This window comes from Artemia franciscana, chromosome 2 (genome assembly GCF_032884065.1).
Source record: "Artemia franciscana chromosome 2, ASM3288406v1, whole genome shotgun sequence".
Lineage (NCBI taxonomy): Eukaryota > Metazoa > Arthropoda > Branchiopoda > Anostraca > Artemiidae > Artemia > Artemia franciscana.
The window spans coordinates 29,258,226-29,278,055 of NC_088864.1; the positions used below are offsets into that span (position 1 = coordinate 29,258,226).

The following is a 19,830-nucleotide window of genomic DNA, read 5'->3' on the forward strand; positions in this document are numbered from 1 at the left end:
AAATGAGCCCTCTTGCGACACCCTAGGACCAATGGGTCGATACAACCACCCCTGGGAAAAAGAAAACAAAAAACAAATAAACACGCACCCTTGATCAGTCTTCTGGCAAAACAATTCTATGACTTTTAGGGCGTGTTTCCCCCTTTTTTCCAAAATAAGACAAATTTTCTCAGGCTCTTATCTTCTGATGGGTAGGACTAAATTTAATTAAAATCCGATTCTTTTGACGTATTTATTAGTATCAAAATTTCGTTTTTTAGACTTTCGTTTACTATTGAGCCGGGTCGCTGTTTTGTTTTTCTATGGTTCTTTTCATTTTTTTTAGAAAGGTGCTGCTTGGAGAACAAGATAAAGATAATTTGTCAAATGGATCGAAAATTTCAGAAGAATTTTCAGCAAATCCTCTCATAGACGATTCAAATAAATTGGGAAACGGTAGTGGTTCTTACGGTGTTGATTGCCCCGATACGAATACTGAGATAGACTTATCTGGAATTCCAGATGGAAACTGCATTGTGAATCTAAAGTATTTCCTTGCTGAAGTAATTTCAGCATTCAGACACAAAATCAGTTGCGATCACGGAAAATTGATTATAAAGCAATTAGAAAAGAAAGGCCTGAAAACTGAACTGAAAGTTAAGTGTAATAAGTGTAACTGGGAAAAGAGGATTAAAGGTGAACCAGAATGTCCAGCAACAAGCGTAAAAGAATATCTTTCAAGTTTTACGGACCAGACACAGGTTGCTTTTTCCGAAAAAAAATCAAGTCTTAAAGGCTGCTTGAATTCGAAGGCTGTTTGGGGAGCCATGGGTAGTGGAGGAGGGTATTCTACACTGTGTGAATTCTTCGGGGTGCTTGGAGTGAAACCAATGTCACGAATAGTTTATTCCCGTATTGAAAGGCAGCTTGGTAATGCTTGGATGAATAGTTTATCGGAAATTTTGCTAGAAAATGGACGAGAGGCCTTAAAATCAGCCATTCATGATGATAGGTATAAGGAGGACTCATACTGGACAAAAGTGATATGTGATGGAGGCTGGAATAAGCGTAGCAAAGGACACGATTATTCGGCCAAAGGATGTGTTGCAGTTATCATAGATGCATTTACGAAAAAACTGTTATATGTTGGCATAAAAAATAAATACTGTTATATATGTTTTTCTTCTGCAAACGCCAAAGTAATTCCCAAAGATCATTTCTGCTTTCTGAATTATAACGGAAATTCAAGGAGCATGGAAACAGATATTCTAGTTGAAGGCTTTCGTTCCAGTGAGGAGATGCACGGATTACAGTTTTTAGAGTTTATCGGTGACGGTGATTCCAGTGTTTTTTATAAGCTAAAACAAAGTGTTTCCTACGGTTCCAACATACGGAAACATGAATGTGCAAATCACGTCACAAAAAACTATACAGCCCATCTATATAATTTGTGCAAAAATAAAAAAGGTTTGTACACAAAATGTCTTCCCCGAGGAATTATCCAGCAACTGACAAAAAATTTAAGGGGTGCGATAAAAATAAATTCTGAAAATAATGGAACAGCAGAAGAATTGAAAATCTTGTTAAAAAGAGGTCCGTACCATGTTTTCGGAAACCACACAAAATGTGATTCTGGATGTCCTAAGATAGCTGAATTGACCGTGAATAGTAAAATAGAAGATCGGTGGAATAATTTTCCCCTGCACGTGTTTGAAGATGTTATGACAGAGGTCGATATTGTGTGTCGAAAAGCAGAGCAGCTTCGAAATGACGCAACTACAAACTTAGCTGAAAGCTACATGTCAGTTGTTGCTAAATTCATCGGAGGAAAGCAAATAAGCCGGTCTAAACGAGGTTCATATCATGCAAGAGTTCATGGAGCAAGTCTTGCTTATAATTCAGGTCCAAAATGGCATCAATTAGCTTGGAAAAATATTTTTGGGCTTAGTCCTTCTAGCGTAACAAAAAAATATTGTAATAAAACGGCTAAACTCCGTGTAATATCTAAACGTAATTTAACCAGTTATTATAGTGCTCTTGGAGGAAAACACGTTGCTAAGTTAAAAAATAGAAACTATAACTTTGGTAATCGTGACTATGGACCAAATTGCAATAAGCCAGACATGACTTCTGATGAAATGAATTTGGCCATACAAAAATATACTGACGAGAATTTAAAATTGGATTTTGCCAGTATAAGCTTTTTGTTCAACATTACCAAGGGCCAATCCAAAAATGACACTTGGGTTGAAGAAAGATCTAAGAGAATAACTAGTAGTTACTTCCACAGAATTGCAACCAGAAAAAACAGCACCAGAGTTGCCCCAATTGTTAAGCAAATTCGAAACTTGGGACCTAGATTCTGCTCTGCCCTAATGAAAAAGGGCTTAGATTTAGAAGTAGTGGCACTAGAAGCATATGAAAACAAATTCAACTTAAAAGTCGTAAAGGGAGATCAAATAGGACTCAGTGTGCATCCACAGTATCAGTATCTTGCTGCATCTGTAGATGGGCTGCTCCCTAATGGCACACCTATAGAGATAAAAACGGTGCATAATATACCAGAGTTCAAAACCATTTATGATGTGGCCCAGTCAAAAAATTTAGTTAAAGCATTTTTTCTTGAATTATCCAGTGAAGGTCTTCAGCTAAAAAAAAAATCACAGGTATTTCGCCCAGATACAAGGCCAACTCGAGATACTGGATAAAATGGTATGCCACTTAATAGTTTATAACTCTATTGAGGATTGGGAAATAATTACAGTTCACCGATCGAAAGACTACTGGGAAAAAATATTTCCGAAGCTTGAAGCCTTCTGGAATGAATCCTTACTTCCTGAAATTTTAGACTCAAGGGTTGCAAGGAATATGGAAATCAGAGAATCTGTGTCTGTAAAATGTACAACAGCCCACCAACCGAAGGACTCAAGCTTGTCTCAAGAAATAAAAAGAGGAAAAAAAAGAAGGTTGAGTCGAGTTGAAGTGAACAGCAAGAAAAAAAACGCACAGAAGGGATCGGGGGAGAACAGTGAATTTACCAGGAACTCAATGCATGAAAACAGTGATTTTGAAGAAATAATTTGGTCTGATTTGGAATAGATAAATCTTCGTGTTTAATAAAAAAAAAATGTGTTAAAAAATATTGGCAAGGAAAATTATTTTTTCCTCCATAAATTTCTGTCTCATTCTTCGTCAATGTCCAAAAATAATGAAGTTTCTTATCTGGTCTGAAGTATATTAAATACATTTAATACAAACAATTTTAGTTTTTTTCTTATAAATTTCTTGTATGTTACTTGGGCTTAGTATTTGTGATTTTTATAGTTTTTCCTACAATTATTACGTTTTCTGTACAATTCGTTCATTTTTGGTATTTAATTAAAGCGTCTTTAAGTTTCTTTCCGAAATCTTGTGCATCTCGCCCTAACACAAAATAACGTTAATGCCCTAATCTTATTACAAGGAAAATAGCTTTCATCTTATTAATTCCAAAATACTGACAAAAAAAAACCACTATAAAAATCAAGGTGACTGGAAAGATATTGAAAATGAACTGAATGTGTAATGTATAATTATTTAGTGTTTAATATACTAATTACAGGAAACATCAACAATTAAGGTTTACAGATTCTATTTAGCGACAATTTTTTATTTTGGTTTACGGTTAGAACGGAACTCTAGTCGAACTCCTATGGGCAGTAATTTGTGTCCTTTTTGGTTTAACTTTAGCACTCATTTTAATTTTTAATCGTTTAGGATTTAATTATTTGTATATAGCAGTACCCATTTCTTTTATGTTTGGTATAATTATTTATTTTTATTTCTCTTCATTTTCAGTCAATTATGCATAGACAGTAATGTTTGACCGTTTCACATTTAGATCATTGAAGGATTTTATTTTCTGTCCGTCTGTTTCAAATGGCTCTTTAATTTTCAATTACTTAACTCACTAGCCTAATTGTATAATGTACATTCCCAGATTGCTATGAAATCACGATCTTGTATCAGACTTAGCAGACATCTGCCATGCTTGGGATACTTATGTCATGCTTGGCACAGATCATTCACTCTTAGTACTGTTCTCACAGTTCCGCTATGCTTGGCACACTTCTGCCATGCTTGGTACTAGCCACCTGAGGTATATGATTTCTGAGAGTGAAAAACCTCTCAAACATTCATCCTTTTTCTTTGGGTAGTTTACTTTTGCATGTGCGGACTGTTTGTTTTCGTTGTTGTATTTTAATGGGGGCAGATACGATGGACAAGGGTTTTTAAATTCCTTTTGGGAAATCCCGAACTTTTTACTGTTATCGCTTTTCTTCTATTTCAATAAAAATTCTTTTTTATGTGCTTTAACCCGTATGCGCCTGAGAGGCTATATTTCTTCCAAAATAAGTTCATTAGTACGGGTATGCATTGAGTTTTTCGTTTTACACAAACTTTTCCTCTTGTTATCTTCCCAATAAATTAGTTTTATTTCCATCAATTCTGTTTATGTGCTACTTTTTCATAGTAAATTTATGATGGAATGGCGGATTAGTCTTCTTAGTTATTTAGCAGGATGAGATTGAGGAGCACAAAAACACAAACGTACGCAAACACAGGAACAAGTCTACACACACACATCAAATTACCAATTACGCACTTATTGTTTGATGCAAGCTGTGCTAGAGTTTTGTTCGCAGGAATTCTTCAATTCAATTCAATCATATATATTAAAATAAAAACAAATAATTCCATGTACATAATCGGCCAGGAAAGCACAAAAGTGCTTGACTAGGGCAGAAACTTAACTAAAGAATAATTAAACAATCAACTAACAGAAACAACGAATCAACTGGATTTATCAAAAAAGAAAAAAAAGAGAAAAAAGGGGAGTGACGAAGAGAAAGAAAAGAAAAAAAAGAAAATAAAAGAAAAGATCGAAAAGAGGAGGACCGCATGATATTCAAATCTAAACAGTATTTCTGGAACGACCCTTCACTGCTCGCTTGAAGGTAGTAAGGTTATTTGAGTTCCGGATTTCCAAGGGGATTGAATTCCAGATAGCTGGTGCATATCCGTAGAAAGTCCTTTGCGAAAGCCAAGTTGGGTATCGCACAGAAGATTCTACTCCTGGAGGTAATCATACATTCTTTCATGGACTACTTTCTCATAAATCTTCGAAAAAAAGGTAAAATAGAAATGGATCGGTAATTACTCGGTTCATTTTTTGACTTCCCTTTGTGAAGGGGTAGCACTCAGGCTAATTTAAGTCTTTCTGGAAAAGTTCCCTCTTCAAGTGATAAATTAATCAGATGAGTCAAAATAGAAATAACAATTGTTTTTGTTGCTTTAACGATACTTCATCTACTCCACAGGATTGTTATTTCATACACATAATTATTTCATTTATTTCATTTTCATCACAATTTGTAAAAAGGAATTCAGAAGTAACATGACGAGGTTTAAGTTTGGGGGCTGGTGGACTTCGAGAACTGAAGATTAAAAGAAAATAGCCAGGTGGGTGTTTCACCCACCTGGCTAACTGCTTGCAATTCTCAATACCCAAGGGTTCTCCCAATAGCCAAACAATTTTCATTTCCAAACGGACTCGGTCTCGGTTGAGGTTTGGGAGAGTTCACGCTTTACATTTCAAAACAGACACCTATCTCGAAAATAAAAGATTTGTCTACTTTTCGTACAAGTTCTACCATTTGCATTCAATGCACATCGAATCAAAATCTCTGAGCGAAAAAATATAGGATTACCCTTTAAATTGATGTGCAAAAGAAAACACTATTTTTAGCTCAGCAGTGGGTATATTTTCTTTTACATAACCTGTTCATTTAAATTAATCTCCGTAGAATCTAACGTGCTTTTGCTAAACAAACATCTTTTGTTTTTTTCTCCCACTTGTTTATGTTTTTGTCAAGTCTCATAAACGAGTTTGCTATCGAATAGATACTAGCAGTGGCGTTATTAAGATTCTTAGAATCTGTTTCAGAAATTGGGCGGGAACAAAAAAGACCATTAGCCTTAAAAAGAATTGTATTTTCATTTTTACTTGATCCTGAAACCATATAACAAATTCTACCATGAATGTTCTAAAAATACGTATTGTTTCTGTTTTGTTTTCATTAATGTGATTCCTGTGTGTAGTTGAATTTAATACTAATCACGAAAAAGGAAGAAAGAAGAGAGAACAACACTTTAAAACAGATAAGAAAACAAGAGTTAAGCACAAAAAGAATTCAACTGGTGTTAATAGAAACGGAAAGTGAATGGGATTGTTTCTTTTTGAATTACTGTGTTGATATTTTTCTATTTCCGATGGTCATTTTATTCTTTAATAAAGGGCGGTTATTCCCATCACTCATCCGAGCCATCATTAATATATATATATATATATATATATATATATATATATATATATATATATATATATATATATATATATATATATATATATATATATATATATATATATATATATATGTATATATATATATATATATATATATATATATATATATATATATATATATATATATATATATATATATTACGCGCCATTGTAGTTGTGTCCCTGTGTCATATAAATAGATTGTTAGGTTTACTGACTCTTGAACATGCAACATATAATTGTCCATGTGAAAAACAATCCATATTCAGATCTATACCTCATTATTCTAATGATGTGTCCCTGTGTCCCGGTCGTCATTTATATTCCCTGTGTCCCGGTCGTCATTTGTGTCCCGGTGTCCCAGTTTGTAATTTCTCTTTGAGTGTCCCGGTCGTCATTTATATTCCCTGTGTCCCGGTCGTCATTTGTGTCCCGGTGTCCCGGTCTGTAATTTCTATTCGAAAAATCCCTGTGTCCCGGTCGTCATTTATATATCCCGCCTGTGCCCCCGGCGTCCCCGTTGTAGTTGTGTTCCTGTATCCCGGTCGTCATTTATATTCCCTGTGTTCCGGTCGTGATTTGTGTCCGGGTGTCCCAGTCTGTAATTTCTCTTTGAGGTTCCCGGTCGTCATTTATATTCCCTGTGTCCCGGTCGTCATTTGTATCCCGGTATGTAATTTCATCAGTTGACAAACATGACGTCAGTCGACAAACAACTTCATGACGCATACAGCTCAATCCTTATAATGACGTCAGTCGACAAACATGACGTCAGTCGACACACAAACATGACGTCACTCGACACACACACACAGACAACTTATTTTTATATATATATATATATATATATATATATATATATATATATATATATATATATATATATATATATATATATATATATATGTATGTATATATATATATATATATATATATATATATATATATATATATATATATATATATATATAAATGTATATATATATATATATACATATATATATATATATATATATATATATATGTATATATATATATATATATATATATATATATATATATATATATATATATATATATATATATATATATATATATAAATTTGTTTTATATAACTCAAAACATGGAACAGAAAAAAAAAGATGAAGAGCTAGCAAAATACATAAATACTTTGAAGTAAAATGTGTAAATTAGAAAAGTAGAAGTGGGGAGAGTCAAAAGTCTTCAGGTATTAAAGTGTGAAGTCAGAAACATGACGTCAGTCGACAAACAACTTCATGACGCATACAGCTCAATCCTTATAATGACGTCAGTCGACAAACATGACGTCAGTCGACACACAAATATGACGTCACTCGACACACACACACAGGCAACTTATTTTTATATATATATATATATATATATATATATATATATATATATATATATATATATATATATATATATATATATATATATAAATGTATATATATATATATATACATATATATATATATATATATATATATATATATGTATATATATATATATATATATATATATATATATATATATATATATATATATATATATATATATATATATATATAAATTTGTTTTATATAGCTCAAAACATGGAACAGAAAAAAAGATGAAGAGCTAGCAAAATACGTAAATACTTTGAAGTAAAATGTGTAAATTAGAAAAGTAGAAGTGACGAGAGTCAAAAGTCTTCAGGTATTAAAGTGTGAAGTCAAAGGAAATTCTGGTTAAAATTACCATTTATCAATTTCAGCTGAAAAGCCAAAAACAAAAATAAAAGAAAGAAAACAAAAAAAAATCATTTCCTAAAATAGAAGAGATCTGTTCATTTTCACAGATGGGCAAAGATTATGATGGGAGTCGTAGTTTAGCTTTGGATGTGACTAATCAGTTCACAAATTACATAGTAAAAAAAAAGCCAAAAAGACCGAAGTTACTTACATTTTGCTACACAGCCTTTTAATGCAAATAGAACTGGGTTGGATTCTTCATCAACAAAATTCGTGTTGCAGGCAGTGGCCGATTCTTTTTTTCGAATTTAGGACCAGTCCGTACTTTCTCCTCGATTTTGGTGTTTAAGTGCAACACTTATAACTACAAATGATACACTTAATATGATGGATTGAAGAAACAAAATTCCCTTCCTACAATTTCAGTTCATTTCAATTTTCGATGTCGGAATTCACGATCATTTAATAAAAACATTAGCTTTTTAAAGAGTGATAAGTAAAGAATAACGTAAAGGGTAAGTAAAGGATAAGTGATAAGTAAAGGGTAACGTAAAGGTGTGTACGTGTAATTTGGATGAGCAAAGAATGGGAGGCTGTTCAACAAATAATCTCACATACCCCTAAAATTGCCGCATTTTCTTATGATGGGAAGAAGTGCACGTTCTTTACTAGGTAATTATTGTATTCATAGTTCTTTCCAGATTTTTTTTTTTTGTTTGTCTCTAATCCAGCAGATAGAGCACTTACTAGATATTTACTTTGTATACTCAAATGAGCAGCAACTTGCCATGAAATAGAAAAAAAAAGAAGAAAAGAAATACATATCTTACCAGCGCCTCTCTGTGCTTAGCAATGAAATCTTCTGGAGATGAAGCCCATTTAGGAAGCACCACATCATTGACTACTTCACTTGAACACTGGACTTTTCCAAAGTCAAATCTACAACGAAACCAAAACCAAGTCAGTTTTGTGAGGAATTACTTTAAGTGTGGCAAAACTATTCAAGAAAAATTCACACAAACGGTGAATAATGTATGAGTTGAACTTACTGAACTACCTTTTTATTTATTTTAATATTTCTTTTAGTTGTAGTGACAGAGCCGAGTGAGTACATTATTGAAGCCTCTGATATTCACCAATTTTATACACGACCATACCAGATAAAAAGAAAAATAGCATTATAAGTACATAAGGCCTACCAAGCCGACATATTTAGGGAGTCTTACTGAAACAATTTCTTAAAATTCTGTTTCATATTACTATAGAGCAGTGGCTCCCAACCTGTGGTATGCGTATCCCCAGGGGTACATAGAGGCATGCGGGAGGGGGGGGGGTGTGTGTGCAAAAATTTCAGTAATGGCAGAACCAATATCTTGGCAGGGTTGCCAAATAGATTACGTTCGTAATATTTTTGTTACGTTTTAAATAACAAGTTACTTTGTATATTATGGTCCTAAAAAAGTTATATTTATATTCCATTTTTGAATAATCAATAAATTGCTCGTTTTCTGAGCAATCTCTTTTTCCTCGTGAAAAAATTAAATTATTTACAATTTAGTTACGCTATCAAAAGCATAGACATTCTTTTAAACTGTGATCGGGTAATATTAACGCACAATCTTTCAATTATTAAAATGAGAAAGCACCCGTTATGCTCACTTGCATAGTAAGTAAGGCTAACATTTTCAGTCTTGGAATTATCATTTGCAATGCTGACAAATCAAACAGATTTGGTTGTCAATATCTGAGCGCCTCGTTCCTTTTGGAACAATTACCTTGCCTTAAAAAAAAGAAAAAAAAAAAAAAAAAAAAAAGTTCTGTTACTTTGGAACTAAGCTAAAAAATTTATCCAAGTTAGGGTTTAGTGTTGTCTTCTATGTACTTTTAATTTTTGTAGGGGCACTCGAGCTTTGACAATTTTGGGAACCACTGCTATGGAGAAACTTGATCTTAGTAGTTGTTTATAGTCTCGGCTTTTTTCAAGGAACAAATCTAAATAATGTATGTTACAAAAATCTTAAATTTATGGTTCTCTTACATTGTATGAAACTGGCCAGTGAAATTTCAATCCTACCGTTCGTGATCCTGCCGTTTAAAGTACTAAGGACAATGAAAATAGAATCTGATTTTTAGATTGGTTTAGTGGAAATTTACACAACCTTATTTGTCTTAAAAAAAGAAGAAAAAACAGGAAAACCCGGGAACTTAATTTCTAACGAAAAGTACCTCCATATGCCGTTACGCAGTTTTGATAATTAGCGGGCGCCAAGTTTTTATAAAAAATTGTGACAAATCCGCAAAAAAATGAAGGAAAAAATATCATCATGAAGCTCCAGAAAGTGTTAATTTTCTGATTGCTGTAGCAAAAGACAAACACAGCCATTAATTGGCAGTAAACTGGGTAAAAAAAAAGTAATTGGATGAGTAAAATCATGTAAAATATAGCCTCAAGATCCCCAAGACAACCCTAAGATTACCAAATATGAATTGAAAAGAAACGTGAATGTCATTGAATACATAAATCTAAGCTATGCATTATTATGTTTATTGACAATTATTCAACATTAATTATCCTATTTTGTTGTATTTATCCTTTTAGTGTGTCGGCTTTTTATAAATATCTACAGAATCTTTACTTTCTTCTGATTCTTAAATATCACTATTATTACTTATATTAAATTAAATTTTTTGCTTCAGACACCAAGAAAAAAGACCTAAACACGATGCATTCAAATTCAGATGTCACAAAACCCCTTATTGAAATATTAGTTGATTACTTTGTGTGCCTTAAGCATATTGTGTAAACAGGAAAACCATTGTCAAATTTATTGGGTTAGTTTCCGATTATTAGTTTTCACGGTTCGGCAGGCAACAAGTGTGAAACTTTACCCACGACTAAAAATCTTTGTAATCTTGTAACAACCAACTAGAAAATCCCAGCTTTCAGGTACCTAAGATGGAGCCAAAGGACAAAAAATGTTTTCATTTCGATGTTCTTGGTTCTTTAGGGAAGAATTAAAACTAATATGACTGTCATTTAGGTGGTTTTTGTACGCTAATACCTAAAAATATAGGAGCATTTCAACAAAGATAGAACATAACTTAAGAGACGATTATATTAAGACATTAAAGCAGAGAAAGAAGCAATAAGAAAGAAGTATAAAATGTATTAATGCATAATACTGGAGCATTTAAGAGGTAAAAATTTTGATGTGTAAAATAATATATAGGGTGGCTAGAATGTGGGACTGATATTCCATACTATAATGCTATTTGGAACAGGTTGAAAATTGTAGGGTATTATAAGCAGGGATGTATTTTTTCTTTTCCGCGTAATTTTTCTTTACAACAAGAAAAAACACATCATTTCATATAAAATATAAACACATATATAATAGAAGTTCCAATATTAGTGTTACGAAACGTATAAAAAATACCTTACTTGTTATAGTTGCGAAAAACATCGGGGGACGTAAATAATTCTGGGATAAGCTCTTTCACATCAGACGGATTTTCAACCAGAGATCTCCATGCTCCAGAAAGTGAGAAAAACTGGCGGTCAGCCAAGTCAAACCTAAAAAATTGAAGTTTGCCTACACGAAATGCTTTAGAAAAGCTTAAAAGAAAGAGAGAATTCAGAAAGACGAGAGAGAGAGAGAGAGAGAGAGAGAGAGAGAGAGAGAGAGAGAGAGAGAGAGAGAGAGAGAGAGAGAGAGAGAGAGAGAGAGAGAGAGAGAGAGAGAGAGAGAGAGAGAGAGAGAGAGAGAACGGGGGAATAAAAGGAGCATGTTTCAAAGTTTAGCATTCCTAATTCAACTAAAGTCAAGGGCAGATGTTTCTACCTTTAAATACAATCACCAATTGTTATAAACAAAACAAAATTACTAGGGAAAAAAGCTAAGATAAACACGCCAATAAACTTTTCATATTTGACCAGATATTTACATGAAATCTCAACGGAAGATCATTATTTACAACAATAGATAGATAGATAGATAGATAAGTGTATTTCAAAAACCCGTGGGCCATATACACACAAAATATAAATAAATAACAGACAAGCAAGGAAATTAACAACAGTACGAACACGCACAAAAAAAAAAAACAGAATTCGACGCAAAAAGTACCTAATCTAACTACAAAAGAAATTAATCATATAAAACTTTTTCTTCTTATTAAAGATTTTTCTATATATACTCCCACTCGAAATATTGTGGTTGGGTTACTATTTTGTAGAATACCCGGAAGCATCAAATTAATCCCATGCAAATAAATTTCCCGTAAATCCAAGAGCACCGGGCATTTCCGGAGAAAATGATCCAAGTCTTCATCATCATCTTTACAAAAGGTAAAGGTAAAGGATACGGCATTAGACTTTACAGTCCCTACCGGCGGTGCTGATCTCCGTTTCTTGGCCCTTCAGCCAGGAAGTGCAATGGGGGGTTGGGGGCCAGCCATCCTGTGCTTTCACACACCCTTCCTGTTTACCTTCCCCAGATTTCTCCAGGTACCCATTTAGAGCTGGGTCGACTCTGGCTAAGCTTACAGAGTCACGCCACTGACCCCGTCCCAACTGAAGAATTGGGTACACTGGGATTCGAACCCGCGTCCTCTCAGACAAAGGATCCCGAATCCTACAAAGAGGACAAAGATACCGCCTATCAGGACTAACTATCATTTTATTTTTGTCGAACGTTTTTTGCCTGTTCTGGATTGGAAGACAATTTGCCCTAAGCTGAATCCAACGACGTAGAATCATAGCCGGTAAATTAAGTTTAAAATAAACTTCCTCCCCAAAACTAGGTTTTGCCTGATTATAATGTTGTAGGGTTGTAGAATCAAGAACCAGCCCTTGCCAATGCTGAATTTCCTGACTCTCTAATATAAATCGTACCTGGCTTTCTAAATTTGCTGGTACATCGCGAGAGCAAAGACCATTATTCCATAAATAAGGCATTCCTACTTTTTCTAGTAATGATTTAATTTGGGATATATTACAATATATTAGTGTTTTTCTTTTTTGGTTCCTCCGCCATTACATTTTCAGCTTTACCAAGGTTGTTGCAAATTCTCAATAAGTTTTTAGGTGGTATTATTGGACAGTTGGATGAAATTACCCTGTTGACCATTCTCAATTGATAACAAGACTCGAGGTACAATAGTCTTGACTTACGCCAGATCTTCAGGGAAAGATTATAATTATAACGCGGTGAAGTACGGTACTGAAATATAAGGATTATAAAGAATAGTAATTCATTTAAGATAAGATAAAGTTGATAAAAATGAAACTTACTTTCCTCCATGCAAATCGATATGAATTGATGTAAAGGGCTCAATTCGTACAAGATAATGGGCAACAACAGCTGGGCTTGAATAATGACTGCCATAGTGAAACTTTGGAACTAAACCTTGAATAAATATACAAAGTTATATTTACAGTTTGATGTTGAAATGGTGTGAAACGAATAAATTTAAACTTCAATCCATCCATAAAATGGCATCAACATTATTTTTGGGAACGTCTGATTATATATATATATATATATATATATATATATATATATATATATATATATATATATATATATATATATATATATATATATATATATATATATATATATATATATATATATATATATATATATATATATATATATATATATATATATATATATCTATATATATAAAAATAAGTTGTCTGTCTGTCTGTGGATGGATGGATCAGGTGACGTCACCTGAAAAAACTGGATCAGGTGACGTCAAAACTGAAAAAACTAAAAAAAGGCAAAAACTACAAAAAAAAACTAAAAACTAATAAAAAAAATAAAAAAGCTAAAAAACTAAAAAAACTAAAAAAAGGCAAAAACTACAAAAAAAACTAAAAACTAATAAAAAAGCTAAAAAACTAAAAAAACTAAAAAAAGGCAAAAACTACAAAAAAAACTAAAAACTAATAAAAAAAATAAAAAAGCTAAAAAACTAAAAAAACTAAAAAAACTAAAAAAAGGTAAAAAACTAAAAAAACTAAAAACTAAAACAAACTAAAAAAAAGGAAAAAACTGAAAAATAAGCTAAAATAAAGGTAAAAACCAATAAAAAACTAAAAAAAAACTGAAAAAACTAAAAAAGGCAAAAACTACAAAAAAAAACTAAAAACTAATAAAAAAAGTAAAAAAGCTAAAAAACTAAAAAAACTAAAAAAACTAAAAAAGGTAAAAAACTAAAAAAATAAAAAATAAAAAAAAAACTAAAAAAAAGGAAAAAACTGAAAAAAAACTAAAAAAAAATTTCATCTAAAAAACTAAAAAAAACTAAAAAAGGTAAAAACTAAAAGAACTAAAAAATAAAAAAAATAAATGACGACACTCAAAGAGAAAGCGACCAGGACAAAAGGAATGTTCGATTAGCAATCAACAAAGCACCGGGACACAGGGAGTATAAATGAAAAAAGCTAAAAAACTAAAAAAACTAAAAAAAGGCAGAAACTACAAAAAAAAACTAAAAACTAATAAAAAAAATAAAAAAGCTAAAAAACTAAAAAAACTAAAAAAAGGTAAAAAACTAAAAAAACTAAAAACTAAAAAAAGGAAAAAACTGAAAAATAAGCTAAAATAAAGGTAAAAACCAATTAAAAACTAAAAAAAAACTGAAAAAACTAAAAAAGGGCAAAAACTACAAAAAAAACTAAAAACTAATAAAAAAAAGTAAAAAAGCTAAAAAAATAAAAAAACTAAAAAAAGGTAAAAAACTAAAAAAAACAAAAAATAAAAAAAAAATAAAAAAAAGGAAAAAACTGAAAAATAAGCTAAAATAAAGGTAAAAACCAATAAAAAACTAAAAAGAAAAAAAGGAAAAAACTAAAAAAAATTTTCATCTAAAAAACTAAAAAAAACTAATAAAGGTAAAAACTAAAAGAACTAAAAAAGAAAAAAATAAATGACGACACTCAAAGAGAAAGCGACCAGGACAAAAGGAATGTTCGATTAGCAATCAACAAAGCACCGGGACACAGGGAGTATAAATGACGACCAGGACATAAGTAAAAAAAAAAAAAACTAACAAAACTAAAAAGAAGGTAAAAACTACAAAAAAACTAAAAAGAAAAAAAAACTAAAAACTAATAAAAAAACTAAAAAATCTAAAAATCTAAATAAACTAAAAAAGAAAAAAAAGGAAAAAAATAAAGGAGAAAAACAAAACTAAAAAACGAATGTATATACAGACCGGGACACCGGGATACAAATGACGACCGGGACACAGGGAATATAAATGACGACCGGGACACAGGGACACAACTACAACGGGGACACCGGGGGAAACAGGGGGATATAAATGACGACCGGGACACCGGGACAGGGAATGGTCGATTAGCAATCACCATCAACAAAGCTCAAGGGCAATCATTAGAATCATGAGGTATAGATCTGAATACAGATTGTTTTCCCATGGACCATTATATGTTGCATGTTCAAGAGTCGGTAAACCTGACAATCTATTTATATGCAAAGACAATGGGACAGCAAAGAATGTTGTATATTCGCAAGTTTTACGTAGTTAAAACCATATATATATATATATATATATATATATATATATATATATATATATATATATATATATATATATATATATATTCACAGGTGGGACATAGGGACACAACTACAATGGCGCGTAACTATTATGGCGCGTAACGACTTACGCGCGCGGGGGGGCTTGGGGGGGGGGCGCGAAGCGCCCCCACCAACTAGGTGTTGGGGTGGCGCGAAGCGCCACCCCAACAGCTAGTATATATATATATATATATATATATATATATATATATATATATATATATATATATATATATATATATTTGAACCATATATATATATATATAATTGAACCATTTTTGGTTCAATTAGAAACTGAACCAAAAATGAGCAGAAATAAAGTCAAATAATCTTCCAGCGAAAAACTACCACCTATCACCAACAATTAATAAATGAAACAAAAAACGAGGAAGTCTTCAGAACGCGTGGGGGGGGGGGTGTCAGCACTACTCATGTTTATGTTTGTTCTTTTTTAGTTTGTCTTCATTATTTATTGTGATTTCTGTTCGTTTTGGGTTCAATTTATTTATTAATGGTGATTTATGGTAGTTTTAGGTTTGAAAGATTATTTGAATTTCCTATTATTTCCACCATTTACTTCTTTTAAAAAAAAAAAAAAAACTTATTTAGTGTAAAAAGTTTTTTTGAATTAGTTTCTGTTCGTTTTTTATTGATACAATCTTTTCCATGGAAAAAGAAAATAATACTTTAAATCTTCGGGTTTTTTCTATAAGAATCCATAGTTTGGCTTGCTATTTGTATGTTGAAGAAAAATTTTCAAAAATTGTTAACAAGATACACTTTTTTGAAAATCTGGACTCTAATAGTAATGTTTAATTTAGTTTCATTTCTCCACAAGTTAACCTGAAAAGTAAAACTTAATACCATTCCCAAAAAATTGTATCTATGCTTTTTGACAGCCTGGATACATTTACACTCTTTTGATTAAAGTAAAGTCCTAAGAGCAGTAGTAATAGTAGTAATAGTAGTAGCCCAGGAAGTTTCAACGTAACAACCCCAGTCGTCCCTGGGCTATTGCTGAGACGTCTTATAGGCAACCAGCATACATACAGTGCCTTTTGATTTAGTTTTAAAGTATAATGGGAAAATTGCACAACTGTGGAAGATTGAAATACTTAACATACCCAAGAGACATAGTTACTGGACCTCAAAAAATTGATTGGATGTGTTTGAAAAATCAATGGGTTTGGGAAGAGGGTTGCTTAAAAAGAACACTAGAACTTTCAAGTTCCAATCCAATTAGCTCTTTAAAAGTTTCTATGATATTTCTATGTATGATAGCACTGCGCTGCTAACGACATTACTTAGATACCCCTTTAAAAGTCTACATGCATATAAAACAAAAACAACTCATCGCAGCATCAAGCTGTTTGAGGCCAACACAGCTACGCACGCTCCTTCTCCATCCAAATCTATTAAAAACCTCCCTCGTTACACCCTTCCATGAAGTTCCTATTACCTTTAAATCTTTCTTTATGACATCCTCCAACCCCAACCGCGGATGACCTGTTTTCTGTTTAGCCCTTGACGGTTGGCCGAAAAGAACAATCTTCGGCAGTATAATACGCAAAGTAATCCACTTGGCTATTCTTCAAGCAGTTTCACTTATCCAGTTTTCAAACAAAAAGGCACCAACTCTATGCTTAAGCACGTGCAGTTCTTGGCCACTTTTGTGCCACAAAAAAAAGAAATCATAGGCACAAAACGCTGAACTTATTGAGGTAAAATTCTGATACAGCCAGTCGGTTCAACTAGTTAAAAACATTTTATGAAACCTTCCAGTGTCTGAGGACATTTTGCCACAATTTGGTTCACAGTTTGTCCAAAAATACATATAGTCTATATAAAATGAATATACATTATCGATAAGGATTTTTTATGATTTTTTTTTATTGAATTCTTAGCTGAACTTAATTGGGTCAATTCCTTCAAAGTGAGATTGAACCAGGCTTATAAAGGAAAACACCACTGAAGGCTTTCTTGGAAATTAGGGATAATAGTTGTAAATCTTCCTTCTGATAAATCTTACGATAAGGGTTTTTTTTTGTAAAAAAGAGAACCCCGAGACTGTTTTATATATATGAAGGTGAATACTAACAGGGTTAGTTACCTGGGTTTGGGCTTTGCACGTGCTTTTTCACACTTTAGAGCGTAAGTCTAAAATATTCCTTTCTATTTCTAATTTTTTACAATGTCGAATCCTAGTTAAGGGACCAAACCCCAATTCAGTACTAACATTATTACGATAAAACAAGAAGGAACATTCTAGTCTTACCTTTTTAGAAACCTTGCTTACTTTTCTTTCATAATAATAGGAATTTTATTTTTAGCTTACACTTGAACCAGAAAATGACCAGGACTCTAGAAATTGGAAATTATAACTATTGATTTTTAATTCTTAATAAAGAAGACTTACAACTCTATCCCTTAAGGCTAATACAAGGTGTAGGCAGGTCTTTTGGCTAAATTTGGACATACTGATCTTAACCTTGAAGTTGTCCCCCAAACCTTACTAGACAATAATCTTAAACATTTAATTGCCAAAGGTTTAATTTGAGGTTTAAGTGTATGGTTTTGAATTGCTGCAAAGGGATTATTAACGTGAAACTCAGTATATCCTTTTCTGGCCCTGTGCCACCATTGACTGCATTTGGTGCACTGAACTGTTCCACTAGTTGCTGGGTTTCAGCACTCAGGACAGAAATATTTAGGCATAATTACCTTGGAAAGACTAGGTGCTGTGCACTAGGCTGATAATAAGGAGGCTTAAGTGTGGTGTTGCATTGCTGCACAGCAATTGTTATTGTGAAGCTCAGTATATCCTTCACTGGGAGGAAAAGGGGCTTAAAAACTAAAGAGTGGATTTTCATACCGAGCTTGTCTTGAAAGGTACATCATCCCAACCTGTAGGCAACTCCTCCCTCAGTTTCTCCTTATTTCAGCTGTCAATTAAGTGGGGGGATAGGAGTGAAGGGGATTTAAATAATTAGTTTACTTCATAACAGTTCGCTATTTCATTTTAGGCCCTATGTTTTTAAATTTTGGCATCAAACCCCTTAAATATTAGCTTGATTGGAAATCAAAAACTATTTGTGAAATATTGTCCTCATTCTGGTAAGAATCCTATTTGTAGTGTATGTAAACTACGTTTTGTGAAGCTTGCCGCACATTAAGCCCTAGGTTCTGGATTTATACTTGTTGTTGTTTTTATTTATTCTTTAAAAAAAAATCAAATTTTAATTCAATTTATCAATTTGTGTGTTGGGAACGATAAAGCGCCATCGCCCATAAATAACCTTTCTAGCAAGTATAAAGTCTAAGGGTAGAAAGTTTTGCCGATTATTAGAAGTTCTTCTGTACAATTCCCAAAAATAAGAACTTTTTAGCACTTTCTTTCTTATTACAACTATGCAAGTCCATAAAAAAAAACTAAAAAATAGGTGACTGCATAGCAAATTTTTACATATAACATATAAAAATGCAGTTTTCTTCATTTTAACGGCGTTTAAGGACCTGAATACCTAGCTCCTTTGGTGTGTGCTTATGTTCATTTTATTTTAGGGAGGCTGATAGATAATAAATGCTTATTTTGAAGGTATCATGTTTCATCCACATTGAAAGAGTAAAATGGAAAATAGAAAATATGAATAATCTGATGCAATTCAAGAGGAACATCCCTCAGATCTTCACTTTCAGTTACAACTATGTCCTTAGACTTAAAAAATAAACCATTAAGTCTATTTAAGTCGATCTCGCATCTAATGATGATAGGCATTTGTTTCTCTTTAAAGGATGTGGGAAGAAAGTCACTTCTTTTAAAATTTCTTCCATAGTTATGCATACATTTATTCGGATAAATTCAATTTCAAGTATGAGTTGCAATAGGTTTTGAGGGAGTATATTCCAAACAGATGTGAAAGTCTGTTATATTTTTAGACAAAAAGTCTTTCATGCTAACATCCTACAACTCTCCCTCATTCATCTCAATCTTGGCCAGTCTTGGTTAAATTTGCATGTAGGAATCTAGAGAAGCAAGATTTTGAATGTCCAAAATAGAGATAGTTTCAAAAATAAAGACTGAAATCTAAACCCTCTTTCT

General features: G+C 32.4%; 1 protein-coding gene across 1 annotated transcript in view; it reads right to left on the bottom strand.

The window, feature by feature from the left end:
• The window catches only part of LOC136039891 (neurobeachin-like protein 1), a 182,834-nt gene that overhangs the window by 25,112 nt on the left and 137,892 nt on the right, over window positions 1-19,830 (bottom strand). The window contains exons 21-23 of the mRNA XM_065723869.1: window positions 13,412-13,526; window positions 11,561-11,692; window positions 8,949-9,057 (exon numbers count right to left, since the gene is read on the bottom strand). Coding sequence (XP_065579941.1) covers window positions 8,949-9,057; window positions 11,561-11,692; window positions 13,412-13,526 — 356 coding nt within the window. The remainder of the gene's footprint in view (window positions 1-8,948; window positions 9,058-11,560; window positions 11,693-13,411; window positions 13,527-19,830) is intronic.